The sequence below is a fragment of the Trematomus bernacchii genome, unplaced genomic scaffold, assembly GCF_902827165.1.
Source record: "Trematomus bernacchii unplaced genomic scaffold, fTreBer1.1, whole genome shotgun sequence".
NCBI classification, from domain to species: Eukaryota; Metazoa; Chordata; class Actinopteri; order Perciformes; family Nototheniidae; genus Trematomus; species Trematomus bernacchii.
The window spans coordinates 17,455,609-17,473,575 of NW_022987714.1; the positions used below are offsets into that span (position 1 = coordinate 17,455,609).

General features: G+C 39.8%; 1 protein-coding gene across 2 annotated transcripts in view; it reads left to right on the forward strand.

Moving 5' to 3' along the window:
- LOC117491336 (spondin-1-like) overlaps positions 1–17,967 on the forward strand; it is a 107,899-nt gene that overhangs the window by 34,346 nt on the left and 55,586 nt on the right. For both annotated transcript variants that reach the window (XM_034141253.1, XM_034141254.1), the window contains exons 4-6: positions 9,891–9,964; positions 10,888–11,010; positions 11,608–11,756. In XM_034141253.1, coding sequence (XP_033997144.1) covers positions 9,891–9,964; positions 10,888–11,010; positions 11,608–11,756 — 346 coding nt within the window. The remainder of the gene's footprint in view (positions 1–9,890; positions 9,965–10,887; positions 11,011–11,607; positions 11,757–17,967) is intronic.

The following is a 17,967-nucleotide window of genomic DNA, read 5'->3' on the forward strand; positions in this document are numbered from 1 at the left end:
ATGCACTTTACTAGTTTTTCTATGTAAACTGTTTTTATAACTTTAACTGAAATAAAGACAACTCTGAAGAAACATGTACTACCTTTCTTAACAAACAAATTGTTAAGCCAAAATGTTAGTGAGGGAGTGTGTGCGCTTCCTCACACAGACAGAGGGTGAAAAGAGGTGCTGAAGCAGTATGAGAAAACTAAAGAGCTCTTTGAACATGAAAGCATGGAGACATGTCCCAGTAGAGACACTACATACAAATATGAACCTGGAAATTAGCTTAATACGGTCCCTTTAATATTTGATTTTCTACAAACTAAAATAAATGTATATTTCAAATTCTACAGATACTTGTGGACAGTTTCACAAATTCCAATCTAGATACATAAGAGTCACTTAGAAATCATATTAGGAATTCTCCATTCTTATCAAACAATCGAATATCTGCTTGTGGTTCCCATCTGCACAAGGTTATTTATATGAGTAAATCAAAAAAGAAGATAGAAGCAAACATGAGGAACTGCTTTGATTGTGTTAGCAACGTGTTGGGTTCTGTCGTGATTAATATGGCAGTCAGCAGGATTTATCATGGAACATGATTGTATGAGCAGTCACACAGCTGTATGCGTTTGAATCCAAACAGCATCGTAGAGATTCAGCTGTCCAAGCCTCCAGGGATCACGGAAGAGAAGTCAGCACACATGTCGCCGAGATGTGGAATCAGTGGCCTAACTATCGACGGTGCAGCCGGGGCCCAGAGCCGGCAAGGGGCCCATGCAAAAAAAAAAGAAAAAAAGAAAAATTATATATTTTTTAAAAATATTATTTTTAAATATTATTTTTTTGGGGCCCCCAATGGCATTGACCGGTTCACGCAGTCTTCAAAGTAACCAAGCAACCTAAATTAATTTGTAATTTGTCTGTCCAATGACCTTGCTCCCTTTCATGTCATGTGATACCTTGCGTGACGAGCGAACCGTTTAATCAACCTGTACTGTACTGTAGCTAGCAGCAGCAAGTTCTGCAGCATTATAAAAAATGTAATAGCTTGCATTTATAATGTACAGCAAACCAAAGCACAAGAGCAGCGCTCAAAAGAGAAAGGACAAGAGAGAACATGGAGATGTAACAGCTAAACTGACTAAATTAGACCGTTTTTTTTGTCATACATCGTCCTCGAAATCGAGCGCTAACGTTAGCAATGTTGAAGTGTAGCGGCAGCCGGAGCCAGAGGCTAACGATAGCTCACCTGCCTCACCACCATCATTGCCATCTAGCTCCACAAGTGAAGCTGTATCCGTGGCCGTGGCTGTGCAACCTTCTTCTCCAGCCAGCCAGGAGGAGAGGCTGGATTTGGCTGTGCCCGTGCCCATTCCCCAGAGACAAACATCAAGGAAACAGTTGTAATCCTCTTCTTAGTTCGCTGTGCCGTTGTCAGGCCGTGGTGGTCTGAGGCCAGGGCAGGCTGTTGTTGATAGCCTATACATGTGGCGCTTCTGAGTGGTTGTGTATGTCCGTGCGTGTGTGAGCGCATCGGCGTGCGCTTATGTTTGGGGGGGGGGGGCCCAAAACAATATTTGCACCGGGGCCAATCACAACCTTGTTACGCCACTGTGTGGAATATATATAATGCATGAGGCAAGAGATGCAAATGGGAGTATGTTTAAGAAGAACAAAAGGAGAGCTGGGAATAAAAACACATTTCAAACAGCAGTATGGCAGGTTGGAAGCAGATGGAAAAATATAGATATGGCAGCATTTATATTCTTTGTTTAAAGTGTTGTCACCGAGATAAATCCCTTTTTACCATAAGCATTGATGTTTCGCTTTTCCATGTTTATTCAGAGTTGAGCAACATCTTATAGGCGTCAGCTTTACATTTCGCTGCCAAGCATTCACAGTATATCTGCAAGTGTCAGAAGCATGGTGCTGTTTGACAGAACTGAGAGAGAATTTCTCTAGAGAGAAGCTGGATTTACTACACAATGTGAGAGTGTTGGTCTAAAGGGAGAAGCCTGGTGCTGAATCCCACAATGAGAGGGGAAGTGGCAAAGGGAAGAATCAAATCCTTCTGTTTGAGGAGGGGTCAGGGAGGAAAACTGCACATGAGATCTTGGTCTTTGTGATATAATCATTCATCATCATTTTCTGATTGATTATTTGTTTAACTTAAAGGCGCTTAACCCTCGGAGGACTTACCTTTTTTTGTATTTGTAGTTGGGGTGGTCTCCTTTTGTTAAGTGCTTGTACAACCTCAACCTTGCAATGCAACCAGTAAGTGTTTTTCTGTTTTCAATGTCTATATGTATACTTCACAGGATAAGTGTTTGGGCTTTGCCTCGTCTGTAACTAGGCCTTAATGCCATTTTTAAAAATGAATACAGTTTTTGGTCATCAGCCGTACCATGTTGACAAATACAGGTTAGCTATACATGTTGGTATGTTTCAGGGAATGCGAGGGTTGGGGTTAAGTTTCATTTTGCTCTTTACTATATGTGCCATTGTTTTCATTTGAAGATGTGAGATGTAAAAGTTGGTGGAGTGGATTGCTCACAGTATTGAGTGTATGTAAGTCGCTTTGGATAAAAACGTTTAACAAGTGACATGTAATGTAAATTACATAAACAAGTCAGCATTCACCCATTCACACAGGCACTGCCATGATCCAATACACCTGCCACGTGCTCAAGAAAACTAACATTCACATTCCATTGGCCATGCCTCAGGAGCAACATAAGGTTAAGTATCATGCCCAAGGAGACATGTGGACTACAGGGCCTGGGTTAACGAACTCATAACATTCCCATTGGTAGACGACCCCACTACCACTCAGCCACCGTCGCCCCCGTCATGTTGCCCGTCTAGGTGGAAGCACTACCGTTGGCATGGTGAACCTCTTTGTATTGCCACGAAGTGCTGCCATCTAATATCAAACTTTTTTGCCTTTGAATTTGGTTGCTAGTGACCTTTTAAACTGTAATCAATGACAGCTGTATGTCATTTAGCCAGAAGCAACATGGGTAAGCAGGAACGTTACCATAGAAACAAAACTACTATTGCCTTCATAGCAAGGCTCTGTACACTACCTCCCAGTAAGCAAAGAGATGTTTTACTATCATGTGAAGGCAGGTGTTTGGTGAAAAGAGTCTTTTAAAGTAACTCAAATAATTATTACTATCTCTGCACTGTGTCTTGGCTCTACTGACAGTTTTAGTGTCTTGTTTCTTTGTTTTAAGTTGCACAATATTACTGTTTTGGTCTTATTTGGTAAAATCTTATAAACCTTTATGATCTACTTGCCAAGGGCCAACCAGCATTCGGGAGAAGTAAGCAGCTATAGAGCCATATGCTTTACTAAAGATGTTGGTAGCAAATAAAAGCTCTTTGCCTTCTGGAAATGTAAATTGCTTTCCAACACATACATAAATAACTTTATAAGCTGTTAATAAATATTCCACTGCCTTCAGGGGGCCACAGTGAAATGTCAAATGAAGGTCAATGATTATAGCTTTAAAAACAATCTGTCTGACACTTTGTTATTAATTACTGCCTGGAGTAGTTAAGGCACACTCAATACGTGCATAATAAAATGCAGAAATCCAGACTAAATCAGGACTACTTGGAAATACCTGGTGAGAGTGGGAGTTGTTGCAAACACCTTTTTATAGGTTTAGGCACCTGAAACAGGCATCCGAAAATGTGATTATATTAAAGGGGACCTATCATGCAAAATTCACTTTTTCATGTGTTTTATATATAAATATGTGTCAGGGAACTCACGCAGCGTCAGACAATAAAACCCTCTCTCTTTTCCTCCGTACCCAAATCTCTAAAAACGGGGGAACAACGGAGCTGATCCAGATTTGCGGCCGATATGACGTCAAATCAGCGGCGGACCCACAGCACTATCAGAAACGTTGCTATCAGAAACAATGCCCGACTGTTTTGGACGTAATATGGTCGGTTTTAACATTAGCATCGCTAACACTCAGAGCTAATCTGTACTGGAGAGCATGTGTGTGAAGAAGGAAATAAAAAGGAACTCACCTTGTGGTATAACCGGCAAGAGAGAAAGCCTTTGAGCTCCATACTGTTTCAGAAATAATCCTTGATCTAATAATCCTTGCTTTTCATCACCGCAGCATTTTAGACAGTATCTGCCAGGTCCCGCATGAGCCGGCATAAGCTCCGGCCCCTATTATTTGATTTATTTTCAGTTTAAAAATAAAAAGAGCTTTATTTTATTTATTTGTATGCCTTTATTTATACAGGTGAACATCTAATTGAGACACAGGGTCTCATTCTCAAGAGAGACCTGTTTATACCCAGAATCAGCACTTTTGTAACAGGAAGTGAAATGGAGGGATATGAGGCATGGCTAGAATGGGTGATCTCTTTGGTTTTTTGACCAAAACACTTCATAGACATGTTTTTTATATTTTTTTATAAATCTGAGACCTATGCTATTGCCTAAAAATAGCATGATAGGTGACCTTTAAAGTTAATTAAGTTAAACTTCAGTAGGCTTTTGCTGTCAGATCCCACAGCCACGGCGCATCACTAGCATCTTTTAATTCCCTTCCTAAAATATCTAATATGCTGGGTTTTATCATCCCTCCATGGCCGTTTTATGTATACTTTATTTGATCCTCTGGTGTTTTTAATATCCCTCTGTTCTTTGTTTTTTCTTTAGCATATTGATGTGATATTTCAGTTTTTTATATTTGTATCATTATAAGAAAAATGGCTATAGAAATAAAGTTGAGAATATTGTGATATTAGATACTTGCCCACACCTATAGCTCCATTTGTAGATGTATAAAGTATGACCTCTTTACAACCATAGGGAAATAAAGCAAAGTTGTTAGATCTTGTTTCCTCCTACACATATCTCTGTCTGCATTCTCTGAGGTGCAGTGATCTGTAATTGACACATTTTCAAGATAAACTCTCAAACTGATGCACAGGTTGGACATCTATTGAGAAACTGTTCATAAATAAAGACAGTAAATGTAGTTTACATCATTCTTACTGAGAACTAACAGGGAAAAAGATGCAACACCAGTTTTTCGTTGACCATTAGCCTAATTGGAAACGATTACAGAATTTCCTTAAAGACTCAAGGACAGTTTGTCTGTATTCTTCACTTTTGTTTTTCAATTTCATGCCCAAGCAGTCAACCCATGTTGCAGGGTGTATTGCAGCGTTCAGTCTGTGTGAGATTTATAGGAGCAATATAAGTGATAACTCCTTCTTAATGTCTCCAGTCCCTCCTCTGTCTCCACGCTCTGTGTTGTTCAGCTCACTTTCATGTCCCGCCTTTATGAATCTCAGAGACTCTCTGAAGACCCTGCTGCTGCCACGCAAAGACTGCTGGTAGAAAAATATATAACTGGTACATATTTCAACCATATAATACAATTACATAAAGAATATTTTTGGTGGCATCATTTCCAAAGCACAAATCTGCAAAATTGTAGGCATTCCAACTGTGAAACTTGATCTTCCTTAGAGCTGTCTGCTGTCCAAACAACTTTGCTTGAATAGAACATTGCAAATCTAATAGTCCGTCACGAACTTGGATACACAAGGTAAAGGACTCAAATGCACGACCCGGGAGACAGAGGTAAAGTATGAGTAAATACTTTATTTTCAAAATAGGAATACAAAAAAAGATCGACACTCTTAAACGAGGTGAAAAAAGGCACAAAAGAAAATCGCTCACTAAGTGAGGAACAAAACTTACAAAGTAAATCAGGAGCATGAATCAGGCTTGAGATAAGATCAATAATTGCTGGTACGCAGACTACTGACATGGAGACAGGACAAGACGAACTGACACAAGACAAAGGAAGGCTGGGGAATTTAAAGGGGACCTATCATGCAAAATGCACTTTTGTACGTCTTTTATACATGAATATGTGTCCCCGGTGTTCCAGGGAACTCACCAAGTGTCAGAAAACACAACCCTCTCTATTTTCCTCCATACCCAAATCTCTAAAAAAGGGGCTGCAACGGATCTGATAAAAACTGATCCAGATTTGAACACTTTACTGACGTCAGTAAAGTGGCGCTACGGCTATTGGGCCAACTCTCCACCTATCAGGGGAATGTGGGGATGGGCCACGGCCGGCCATTGCCGCTCGAAAGCGCTGGAGACGCTGTAGTACATATACCAGGCCTGTAAGTGGCGCTGTAGTCTGCCACAAAAGCAGCGAAGAAGTCTTCCCGCCCATAGTTACCATGGTTACCCTTCTGTTTATTCTCCGCTGTGGCTTTTTTTCTCCCTCCCCGAGGCAAGCGTTTGCTCCCGCTGCTTTAATTCAATGCAATCCCTCCCCGTCGAGGCAAGCACTGTAATTCTCTCCGGTTAGTCCACCAGCAGATGACAAACACCCACCTCTCTGCCTCTTCCAAGGAACGAGGGGACCGTGCGGCAGAGTTTCAATTTCAGTTTCTTTCGCCGGTCAAGATGTCCGTTAAAGTTTAAATCTTCCGGACAAAATTAGAAAAGTGCCGGTCAAAGGTCTTCTTTGTTATTTATTGAGCTTTAAAACAAATGAATAACGACTCTATAGGCCTATAATAATATAATAAAACACGGAGGACGGAGATCTTTTTTTCTCCCCCTCTTGACTTGATCAGAGCACGGCTCCCCTCTCCTGCAGGGGGGCGTGGTCAGCTGCAGCTCACAGAATCAGCCCCGTAGACAGCAAACAGCACATAGAGCGAAATGAGGCATGGCTAAAATGCATGATCTGTTTGGTATTTTGAAAACAGAAACGTATTACCTTATATAGGTATGGCCCTACAATATATCATTTAAATATACCATGATAGGTCCACTTTAAACAAAAGGTAATTGGCACAGGTGGAAACAATCAGGGGCGGGGCTGACGCTGATGAGAGCGGGAGACACACACAAGGATAGGGAATGAAGGGACCTGGAATGAAACACAAAAGGTGAGTACCAAAATAAGACAGGAAGTGGGAGACAAGACAAAAAATGATTAAACATGAAACATGACTGAACTCAGCACTTTTGACGGGACACAACATAGTCAATATTAATAGTTCACAGTTTAAAAGTCTGTAATATAAAACTATTTCTGTTTTCAGTTCTACTTCTAATTCTATCAGGCCGACATGATCTGGTTTATTTTTTCTATTGGAAATGTTAGGGTCTGCAAAGTCTGGCTAGTGTTTCTTTAAGTAGCGAAGGCCATGGAGCCTTTATGACTCATATAGTTACTCTTTATCGCTAAGTGTCTGCTAATCTGTGCATACATTTGTTATTAAGACAATTGTCATGGGGTCCTGTCAAACACCTGACTGTCTGTCATGTTTTTATTTATGTATTTGTATCTTTTTCTGTTTTCAATATGGAACGTACCCATTCCTGTTAGTAGTCATGAGTGATGCAGTATTGAGTGTAAAAACCCAGAAAAAAGTAAGCATTTCAGCACTTCTGGTTTCCTGGTGTTGAAGTCAACCATTTCTAATGTTTTTGCTTAGATTCCTGAAATAAGGTCTGTTGTTGAAACAAGCTTGAGAGATTTTCACGCTTTGTCCTATGACATAAAATACATCAGTAATTATCCCCTTGATGTATTCTATTTGACGGTGCAAGAGGTTCTCCTGATGGCATGGCCAATGGTATCTGAACGTGTGTATCTTAGCTTCCTAGAGCAAGTGGCGCAATGATCCGTGTGAATTGGTGAACGATGACTTAAATGTAGCAAAGACCGGAAACAGTGGAAAATAAATAAAGTCAGTTTACCATTCTATGTGTCATAAAACGGCGGTTGCTAACAAGTGACTTTATGAGACTACTACCCATCATCACAGCGAACATTTTTTATTTTTTATTTAACCTTTATTTAACCAGATAAAAACATTGAGATAAAATCTCATTATCAATGCTGACCTGGCCAAGAAGGCAGCAACGTTACACATAACACATAACAAAAACATATAAAATACAGAGAACATAACAAAGAAAACAAAAGACGAAAAAGCAGTCACTACATTGTGCACATTAGGACAATAAAAAAGTACACTACTTGTTACTGCAAGAGCAGCTGGTGGTGAGGACTTCAGACAACTTCAATTTAAAACATGATATAGAGACAAGTGCCGTCAGTTTGAGGCGTGATTGAAGGTCATTCCAAGACCAAGGACCATAATAAGAAAGACTCCTTTTTCCAGCCTTTTCCAGAACATCAGTCGCCTATAGCTTAGTGGTGTTGAAGTGTAGTCATGCAACCGGCATGCAGTTGTTTTTAGGCTAAAGTTAGCTTTTTACTTCTGGCTAGTGCATGTACACTTAAAAAAATATAAAAGTGGTGGTGATATGTGGAGATTATCCTGCTGAATGTATTAATATAAGCCCTGTTTCAGTTTGAGTAGCCTTTAAAATTTGGATAGGACTTAATACAATTTATTCAGCTGTTTCCTAAAATATATCTTATTCAGAGAATTTCTGATAAATTACTAAGTAAATTGCTCCTGGTAATATGTTTTTCTCTGTGTTGCTGTAGAGCTAAATTATTCATTGCACTGTCTTGCACTTATTGAGGCGAAGTGACGGTACGCTGCTGCTTCAACCTCAGCTTCGGCAAATCATTTTCCTTTTCGCTGGACCATACTGCAGGGAACTAAGCCACGTGTCAAAACAAAGAACTGTGCAGTGATTTTGTTTTATATTCCAAAGTCATGTCAGAACATAAACATATATGAACAACTGTCTGACGGTGTGTCAGTAATTGGAAACAATGAGGAGCTATTAAAGCAACACATTGCACTTTTAGCACCTACCTTACAAGAGAACAATATGGGTTGAGGAACAAAAGAGAACACTTGAAAAGACGGTGAAAGTGAGTTGGTACTGTTTTCCAAAAGAGAGATAACTCACTCACTAACAGGTTATATAAGTTCAAAACGTAAAACAGGGTTTTCTTAAATTTGATTATTTCTAATGAATATTTATTGGCCAAAGTAGAAATTATGTATTAATGAGCTTTGGGTGCTCAGGGCACACTCTTTTAAAATGTTGGGTCGAAGGTTTAAAAAGGAGAACCTGATTAATAAAAAAATTAAAAAGCACCCAGATTTATTATGGTCAAATGGATTTCATTTCTTAGTTTTCTGTTGTGTTTTGTAATGTTTTAAAGGGCTAACGCACAGTTTTCAAGTCATCCAACAATTGATGACAGAGAGAATGAATATTTAATCTGAGAAAAAGGTAGGTGCAAATGTACAGAACTGTTCAAAGGGAATGTAGGAGTGCTGGGAGTAAATGCAACTCTATTGCAATAGAACGTAAAACTTATAGTAAAAGCGTTGCAAGGCCTTATTGTTCCTCTGACACTTGTTATACTTTCTCCACCATCTCCAAACTCCATAAGAGTGGCATCACACAAAGTTTCATGGCTCCATATGTGCAATAACAGAAATACATTTCATTTTTACTGAAGAAAAACTCCTTTTGGGAAAACAGCATCCTTTGGAAAGTTTCATTTCCAGCTGATATTAGCTCATAAGTTAGAACTGTGGTCTGCTTGCTGTCTACGGATCTATAACTCCCGACTGTAATTCTGGCTCTTTCTTTCTCCGTGTCTGTGGGCATGATTGCTCTGTTACATTTCATACAGCAGCAGTGTGGTGTTTCACGAGGAAAATAATACATTGTGTTTCTGTGAAAAGATGTGTACTCTACCAAACATCAGGGACCCCATTACCTTCCCATGTTGCCGCGGATTATATGGATCAGATATTGAAAAAAACAACAGTATTATCCATCTAATGCACTTTTTGCACCCCTATTACTACCCAACTCATCATTTTCTCTTCATTCTCCTTCCCCTTCCCCTCACCCACTACCTCTCTCTATGTCTCTCCAGGGCCAGTATTGTCCAGAAGAAAGTCATTTATTTCCAGGATGAAGGCTCTCTCACGATCCCACTGTGTGAGAAAGGTAATGACAGCTGCCCATCATGTCCCCATTCTTCCATGATGGCTGCTTATCTTTTCATCTTTGACCGCCCATTATGGTTCCATTATCCCCTTGTTTTATCCCTTTTTTTCCCCCTATTTTGGAACAAAACAGCTCCCAGTCTTTTATACCGTGTTAAAACAAATATGAGGCCAGTGGAGAGAAACTGTGAGGACAACGGATAATGGATCTCATGGGAGTCCATTTGGATGTTAAATATTCCTCTGTAGTTCATCACAGAGCAGCAACATAGCTTTTATGTTACCTGTGATGTCACGCCAGATTTGGAAAGCTGTCTGCTCCCAAATGAAACACTTCTGAGACAGACCATTTTAGCTCTGATGCACACATTTATTGTACAATAAAAACCAAATCCCAGACAAAGTGTTTGTCTAAACTTTATCTCAGGGGAATCTCACTTTAATAAAATCTTCCTCTCCTTGCAGAAATCTAATTTTCCGGGCTATTATGCAAGCCAATAAAGCCTCTCCGTTTCAATTTGCTGTCAAGTGAGGCGCCTCCAATGTTTGACTCATCCTGCCATAACTTAAGTGTGGATTTTTTATAATTTGGGGACTCATAAATATTCAAGCACTCTCCTTGACCTATCTTTCAAAAACATCGGTCCAGGCCAATCTTTGAATATTCATGAGACTGCGCCAAGGCTAATGTGTTATTTAAATAGAAGTTTATTCAGAGGAGGTAATTTGGTGACATTCTCCCTGGGTCCAAATTGAAGTCATTTATCAGGTAATGTATGCAGGTACGCATTAGTGTCAAAGCTTGCTCTGGCTGGTCTTTGTTTGTCTGTCAGCCCCTGAACTGTGTTTACTGTCATTATTTTTGCCTTGTGCATCTTGTCTGCCGTTAATATGAGTGTGTTGTCCTATCTTGTCTCCCTGTAGAGCGTGTGTTCGGTGAGGCCACAGAAACTCCGGCTATAGAGTGCTGCGCCTGTGGAACAGCCAAGTACAGACTGACCTTCTTCGGCAACTGGTCAGAGAAAGTACATCCCAAAGACTACCCAAGTAAGTTCAAACCATTGACTAGTCAAAACAGAGTCAGGACACGGCAATCAGAATAATAAGATGGGTTTTGTTTGAAAACCAAAAAATTATACCAAAAGAGGCATATTGGGTTTCTTGTTGTGAGTAAGATCTAAAATTAGAGCTAAAGTTAGAGAGTCACTATAGATTCGGCTGTTAGCGCATTTTACTTAATGATAAAGAAAAAAATGACTATTTTTGTTTTCCATTGGGTAGTTGATTTCGCTCAGATTTTTTTTTTTGCTGTTTTACTGATGTCTCTTTCCCTTAAGTACCCCATGGGAAAAGTATTTTTTGGCCCAATGACATCAAGTGGCTGACACAGAAGTTGTAGTACCACTGTTTGGCCACTGTAGAAATTTGCTTCAATGTCCGGCTCACTTCCTTTGGGCTTGGCTCAGTCGCAGTGACTTCTGCTTGTCTCCACTAGTTGCAAATGATGACCAACCAACTGAAAAGAACAGTTTATCATCTTTCTTTGAAAATACTGATAAACAGTCTTCAGGCACCCAGCTATCTACTTATTCAATCAGCTGATATTCACTCCCTTCTGAGTAAAATAACCTAAATGTCTTCCAGGACGAGCCAACCACTGGTCGGCTCTGATTGGTGCGTCTCACTCCAGAAGCTACGTGCTGTGGGAGTATGGGGGCTACGCCAGCGAGGGCGTCCGTCAGGTCGCTGAGTTCGGCTCCCCCATCAAGATGGAAGAGCAGATTCGACAGAAGGTAGGGTATCAGATGGAGCCTCTGCGGGTTCTCATGTCTGATGTAACGGCACTATTTCCATGTCTTTCCATCTGTTTTTCTGACCCCCATGTGTTAGTGGTAAAAATGGAATGCACAGAAAGGCTCCAACCATTATGAGTGCATGCAGAATGTAGATACAGTATCATCATTATATGTGCTCATGCCAACCTGCCATTTGTCAGGGCCTATTATAACATACTGAGAGGTTAATGACAGGCTGAGGCAATAAGAATCCAACGCACACACACACACACACACACAGCAACCAATGAATGCAATACAGTGAAATTCTCATTTCCACATCAGCAAAGCATTTACATGGCAACGCAGGACGTCCTCATACTCTCACCCTCTCATTATCTTTCTTATTAAACCATCAGCAGACTTCTTCTGAGTTAACTATGCCTTTAGGGGTTCGATATTTTTGGAAGGCATCCACAAGATTACACCGTGAAAGGACAGGCTGTTGGCTGAGTGTGTGTGTTTGCAAAGAAAAATGGAACATACCCCTGACTGGAAAGCATGAAAGGATACAGCTAAGAAGAGTGTCTATTCAAATACTTAAAGGATGGTTAAAATGAGAAAGTGTGTACTGTGAGACAACAGAAATTGACAGATATATTGCTATACAATTTATAGAATGTGCTTTAGCTAGACCTTTACAAATATAAAATGAACACTCAGTTTTATGTCAGGGTAACACTGTGGACGGGCATACAGTCATAATAGACCAAATACATTACTTGCCCAACAACCCAACCTCAGTATGTTCTCGAATTAGCTTCATCACTAGTCAAATAAACAAACTATAATTTGTAAAATACTAAGCATGTTATCAATTATGGGACAGCCGACACACTATAACTATAAACTGAACCTTTCTCACATATTACACTAGAAGATTAAGGAAAATTGACTCTGGCAGGGATTTGGTGTATAAGCGGGAAAAACAAAGCGTCCATTTGGCATTTTCGGAGATTCATACCAATCCTAAAACTTTGTGCAAATTGAAAGTGTTCTTTGGACACATACCTTTACTGTAGGTTCTCGACAAGAGTGAGGCGGCCAAAACTGTGTTGTACATTTCCAATGTAATCACTCAAAGTTTATCAACTGGCGGAAATATTTGTATATTTCTAATGACACACATTTCACTCAATAGGAACTCCAAATGTTCATTGACACTTGATATTTGGTCAGGATCTGGGGATCAAACCTCCAAACAGGTGATAAATAAGCTGCTCGCTGTATATACTGAACTATAGCTGTACATGGAATTAATGTAATTATGATTTAGGCCTTTGAAGGGAGTGTTTCCTAAAGTGAATAGAACTGATTTCTGGATCTATAGCATTCTTAAGATATTACCTTACGATTGCCGAATTTTCTCAAGTATTTCATTTTCTTAAAGTATTCGTTTTTTTTGTTCTCTTAAATCAACCAGTCAAATATCAAACAAAATGTGTATATATTGCCCAATATAAAAAATTACACATTTGTCTCAAGTGGCTTTACAATGAGTACAGAATACAACACACTCCGTCCATAGGTCCTCGCATCATGCAAGGAAAAACATCCACATATCCACACAAAACATCCAGGATAACATAAAGATAAAGAGAAAAATAAGTAGGAGAAGAAAGGTGAAAGGTAAAAGGGAAAACTCTCCTGATACTGACAGTCTAAGCCTATCTAGCAGCATAACCAGGGGCTGGTTCAAAGCAAGCCTAAGCCAGCCCTATTTATAAGCTTTATCAAAAAGGAAAGTCTTAAATCTGCTCTTAAAAGTGGAGAGGTAGTCTGCCTCCCAAACACAAAAGAAACCAGTTCCCAGTTTTACCAACAATTTCCAGAACATGGAACATTTCACAATACACAATATTTAAGTGTCATCGAATATATATTGTTTTTTTTCCTGATTGACCAACCCTAATCAGCATATGCTTCATTTAAGTGTTCTGAGGCCAACGGTATATAGCTGTCTCTGTGTGTCCTCATGCTGAGTGTCCTCTCCTTTTCTCTGGCCTCTGAAAGGTGTGTCCTGGCCATTTGCAAGGGAACAATGCTGTGTTGTTAGTGGGCTGTCAGTTTGGTGTGTGCCTGTCAGTTTAGCTTTGGGCTGCTGTGTGGAGACATCAGAGGCTGACGGACAGCCCTAACTCCTCTCTTGGCGGGCTCTGTCTGTCTCTGGGGCTAACTACCCTGACACAATGGAAACCTCAGCCTGATACACAGCAGAATGACATGGCTTGATTGTGTACTTTAAACTGGAATGTTAGCTATTGAGCTCTGAAATGAAACAGCTCGATTGCACACTTCACACTGGAATGTAAGCTATTGAGATGTTGGGCTTTCTAACAGGGGGTCTTCGAAACCTTTTTTAAATTCATGAATGAAAAGGTTTTATGTTCCATTCACATAGCAAAATATAGACCCTACAATTGGTTCTGTCTTTTAAACACAAGAAAATCGAAACTGATAAGTAGGTTGCCGTATTGTTTTCCATTTAAGAAGCAGCGTTGACCCCAAATCCAAGAATACAAGAAATCTAAATCTTTTATACTGCATTTTAAAAGATTTTGAATAATAGAACAATATACATATTAACAATTAACTCGGTGGCCGAGTCAATAATATAGGTCCAGTATATGTCGGATCTCCTGCCGAAATGCAGGAAAAGAGCATTTGAAAATCACTGATAACCACTTTATCTTTCCTCACTAAGGAAAACACATATCTTATATTTGTATTTGATAAGTACAAAATCCAAAATATCTAAACATTGATCTTCTTTTTTTGGACATATGTGTTAGCTTTAAAGTTAAAATAGTGAGTAAACAAGTATTGTACCTAATGTACTACATCAAAATAACATTGTCTCACAAGCATATCTGGTAATTGTCACAGTACAGTATTTCACATAAATCCAGTTCAGACAGAGGTTGCAGCATGACAGATGGCCTCTGGCAGTTACAATGATCATAAGGTTATTAGAAAACATGACTCATAGGTGATGATTATTCAAAGGATTTGTCTCATAGAAAGCATCCAAACATCAGAGAATGGCTGAATGACTATTTTCCTTCAAATATTCCAGCATTTCTGTGTGTCTTCATCCAAACCTTAACCCTTATAGGGTTCAAGGTTCAAGGGTCAAGGTTCTTTATTTGTCAAACGAACATAGCTACAGTGTAGTTATGTCGATGAAAATCTTGTGTCACAGGCTTCTCCAACAGTGCAACACAAAACACAGATAAACAGAGAAATATAGTGCAAGTAAATATTAAATACAAGAAGAAAATAGTTTAAAAAAGTGAAATAGTGAAATAGTGCAATAAGAGTCTATATGCAAGTCATTGAAATATGATATATTAGGTAAATAGATAAATAATTTTTAAGTAGCAGCCAGATGAATATTGTGGATGTTGTTTCAACAGTTCAGGTGTTTAACAGACTTATTGCCTTATAGTATCAACCTTTAGATAAAACAATTAAGGTTAATGATTGTTGAAAGAGATATTATTCATGGTTTTAGACACAAACTAAAGCATACACATTGATATCTTATTCCTTTTCTGGGCCTTCTATGTTCAGACTGGCTGAACACGCAGTGGTTGCTGTAAAGGTGGGAACCCGACATGGGTCAGTAATCCCTGTTTTAGCTGAGAATCCCAACCATCCAGAGGAGCAATCAGCTGTGGTGATGTGTGGACAAAGCCTTAAGACCCACCTCTCCAGCACCAACTAACACAAGCCTGATCCCAGCACAAGACAAGCAGACAGACAGGCAGAAAAACAAGGAGAGTTCTCACTGTCATGATGTGAGAACATGCCAAAACACCACCGTCAGAGAGTGGCCTCTTCAAACGTGTCAGCACACTGCAGGAAGACGTCATGTTGGTGAAGAAGTCATGAGGCAGCATTTATTACCCAATGAATTACTCCCAGGTATAGTCTGTTAGCAAGTATTGAGACGCTGAATCGCTGTTGACACAAAAGCCTGCTCTATCTTGTGTTGTTGAATTGGTTTTGTTTCCATTACTGTGCAAAATCTTGGCCTGTTTAACTTGGCCATCATGCAGTCCGTCAAATCCTCCTTGCATGTTAGCACAAAGGCCCGCTGGACAGGGCCAGACATGCGAGAGCTTGTGGAAAATATGTGTGATAAAGTTCATTTTGAAAGGCTTCAGGCACACATCAGTTCATTCCACAGCAGGCACAGCACACCGGCTGAGTCACAGCTCTGACTGCTCTATGAAAACAGATCTCCCTAAATGCTGACACCAATGAGTTGGCAGCATTCAGCAACAGGTTTCCACATGCCGAGATCCTAAAATGCTTTTGTCAGTTCACTGAAGCTGTCAGAAGGTGTGCATCCTTTTTGGACAAATAAGAGCTGCATGGTGTCCACACTTGCTGTATAAACTAGATGTGCTCGAATGAACAAGGTTTTAACTAACCATTTTGTTAGTAGTAGCACATTGGTAGTTTTTGTTTAATATCATCATTAATGGCTCCAAATTTGTAAGCAAAGCAAACGTTACTGTTTGAGAATCCTTAAAAATTGCAATTGCCATTTTAACATGATTCCTTTTTGAACCAATTGAAAAACTGATTTACAACATGAATTTAGGAGGTGCTGGTAGCTGCTCCCCGCTTTTAGCCATCAGGCTAGGCTAAGATTACATAGCTACTTGCTATTGCTGTCCATATAGGCGTAATGGTATCAATCTTTCATGCTACCTCTCAGCAGAAAAATGAAAACATATTTCCAAAAATGTTAAACTATTGCAGTGATTCCCACAGGATTTTGAGATACTAGTTGGTGGATTGTGGTGTTCTAGGGGGCATGCTACTCCGGAGGATTATTTTATTAGTTAAACGCACTAATCTGGTGAACCTTAAAGGGGACTTATTATGTATCAACTTTTTCATGTCTTTTATACATCAACATGTGTCACTTCTGTGTGAAGAGATTCTGAACGTTTCAGGAAAAAAGATTCTCTCTCTTTTTGTCCTGATCCATTTATAAAACAACCTGTCTGAAAATGAGCTGATCAGATTTTGGCCACTTTATGATGTCATAACGATTTTTTGTCTTGTGTAACCATTAGCCAATAACCAACCAAGGTAACACCCCCCCCCACCTTATCACCTGAATCTCCTCCTAGAGCACCATTGTGTTCTTTTTAACCAAATATCTCTCAGAGGGGCGTGGGGAGGGGCTCCTTATTTTCATCTAAAGTAACAGACAGAGAATCAGCACTTTTGAAACAGGGCTGAAACAGAGGGGATTATGGGATGCTGCAATGATCTGTTTGGTGTTTCGAGCCAAACACTTCAGAGACATGTTTTGTATATATCTGAGACCTATCATATATTGATGAAAAACACTATAATAGGGGACCTTTAAGTCCATACTAAGTTACATCTATGAAGATCTTTGCTTTCTTCTTGAAAACAATGTAATATGTATAATGTTATGCCCTATATACAATGTGGTTTACCCACTCCCCCTGCACCCTGAGAAGAGTACAAATATTTTAGGTGGATAATGTCACCTGGGCGAGGCAATTTAAACTACGGCTGGCCCTACAGTCAAGGTAATTAGATATGACTTTAGTTCAGTTTTGAACATGTTCAAACTCAAAACTCATTCAGTGTAATTATTCAGAGGGTGCTCCACAGAGTCGTCACTCAATCCTTTTCTTCTGGCGCTTATCTTTTTAGACTTCTGGCGTTTATCTTTAGACTTTAGCTCCATTGATGCGAGTCATTGTCCATGTCGATCAAAACCATGTTTTCCATTGGGTTTTGGTAATTATGCGCTCTACCATCTGTGATGGATCCCCGGACTCGCAGGAGGCACTGTTCGCGAGACCCCACCTCTTTAGTGCTGCCCTGTAGCGTGCAACGCTGGTTCTCAAGCAGTTGGGGTTGTACAGTGCTTTCGGGGCAGAGGCCTGGTAATTATGTCAATCTCACATCCCCAGACTTATTCATTCTAAAATGTATAGTGTTCAGAGCCAACCGACTGCATTGCCTCAAGTGACATCACTTACGATCACTTGAGACAATTGATCAGATATATCCCTACTTTTTCGAAAGAATAACATGCTTCAGAGGTGAGGGGTGAAATACTCAATACAAGAATCCTTGATATAACAGAACTGTCGAGGCAACAACTTCT